This window comes from Orycteropus afer, unplaced genomic scaffold (assembly GCF_000298275.1).
Source record: "Orycteropus afer afer isolate SDZICR_OR568_19922 unplaced genomic scaffold, OryAfe1.0 scaffold00732, whole genome shotgun sequence".
In the NCBI taxonomy this organism is placed as follows: Eukaryota; Metazoa; Chordata; class Mammalia; order Tubulidentata; family Orycteropodidae; genus Orycteropus; species Orycteropus afer.
Window position 1 is genome coordinate 99624 of NW_006922319.1, and position 1448 is coordinate 101071.

Here is a 1448-nt window from a genome sequence, read left to right on the forward strand (position 1 = left end):
CATAGACACTGTTCCAAATCTAAACCATCAGGCTGAACTTACCCTCTGCTGCAGATGATTTCTAGGGCTTCTAAGTTCCCATGGTAGGCCGCCAGGAGCGTGGGAGTCATGCCATCTTCATCAGAAAGATTCAGATCTCTCTTCGTAGCCTCTTTCAGAAGTTCCAGGTAGCTATCACTAGCAGCTTGGTGGTAGCGGGTAGACATTTTTCTGTTCACCAAAGCTTGGCCAAATACCTCTGTCCAGGCAGAGCCGGATGTTGGCCCAGCAGTCTTCCCACAGATCTAGTTAATCAGTGACAAGGAAGAGCATCATCCCAGGGCAAAGTTCATCACAGCCTGGCTCCTTGGAAGGCAGCCAGAAAGGTACACAGAACTGAACTTGGACCTTTCCTTCTGGAGTAACCATGCCATTGAATACTGAGACCTGTAGGGTTCATCTCAGGTGTCTTGAGGTATATGTTATCTTTTTGTTTCTTTTCTTATGCCCATTAGCAAGTCTAGAATATAATATTCTGGAAACATACACACACATCTAGGCACCAAGGGCAGAAAATAATTTAAACAAACTGCAGGACTAGTCTCACTCATTGTGGCAATCCATTTCTTTTTAAATAATTTTTATTGAGGTATAATTTGAGTGCTAACCAATAGGTCAGTAGATTGAACCCATCTATTGAGGTATAATTTGCATACCATAATATCTACCCATTGCAAGTGTAGAATTTTATAATTTTAAGGAAACTTACAGAATAATGCAAACATCACCACCACAATCCAATTTTAGAATCTTTCTAAGGCCCCAAAACATTCCTTGTGCTCATCAGTAGTCAATCCCCATTTCTACTCTCATTCCCAGCTCCAGGAAACTACTGATTTTCTTTATGTCTCTATAGATTTGGTTTGTGTTGGTTGGTTTGTTTTCTGGCACTTTGTACAGATGGATCTTTCGATGTCTAAGCTGTTTTTCACTTGGCATATTTTCTTAGGTTCACCCATATTTTAGCATGTGGGTCATCCATTTCTTTCTTTTTACTGCTAAGTAATATTTCAGTGTCTTAATATACCACATCGATTGTTTCCTTTCAACATTTAATAGACATTTAGATGTTTTCCACTTTTGGCTATTTATGACCAACGCTGCTAAAAACATTCATTTACTAGTCATTGTGTGCACATATCTTTCATGTCTCTTGGGTAGATACCAAAATGTAGAGTTGCAGATTGTATGAAAAATTTATATGTAACTTCTTGAGAAATTGCCAAACTGTTGTCCCAAGTGGCTGTACCCTCTAACATTCCCACCAACAATGTATGAAGGTTCCAGTTTCTCAATATCTTATCTTCTTCTTATTATTATTATAACTATCCTAGAAGGTGTGAAGTGGTATCTCACTGTGGTTTTAATTTGTACTGCCCTGATGTCACAGTGGTTAAGCATTTGGCTGC

At 39.2% G+C, this 1448-nt stretch overlaps 1 protein-coding gene across 1 annotated transcript in view; it reads right to left on the bottom strand.

Annotated features, from left to right (window-relative positions):
• Positions 1–206, bottom strand: part of ANKS4B (ankyrin repeat and sterile alpha motif domain containing 4B) — a 28889-nt gene extending 28683 nt beyond the window's left edge. Inside the window, exon 1 of the mRNA XM_007957346.2 lies at positions 43–206. Coding sequence (XP_007955537.2) covers positions 43–206 — 164 coding nt within the window. The remainder of the gene's footprint in view (positions 1–42) is intronic.
• Between the last annotated feature and the right edge of the window lie 1242 nt (positions 207–1448).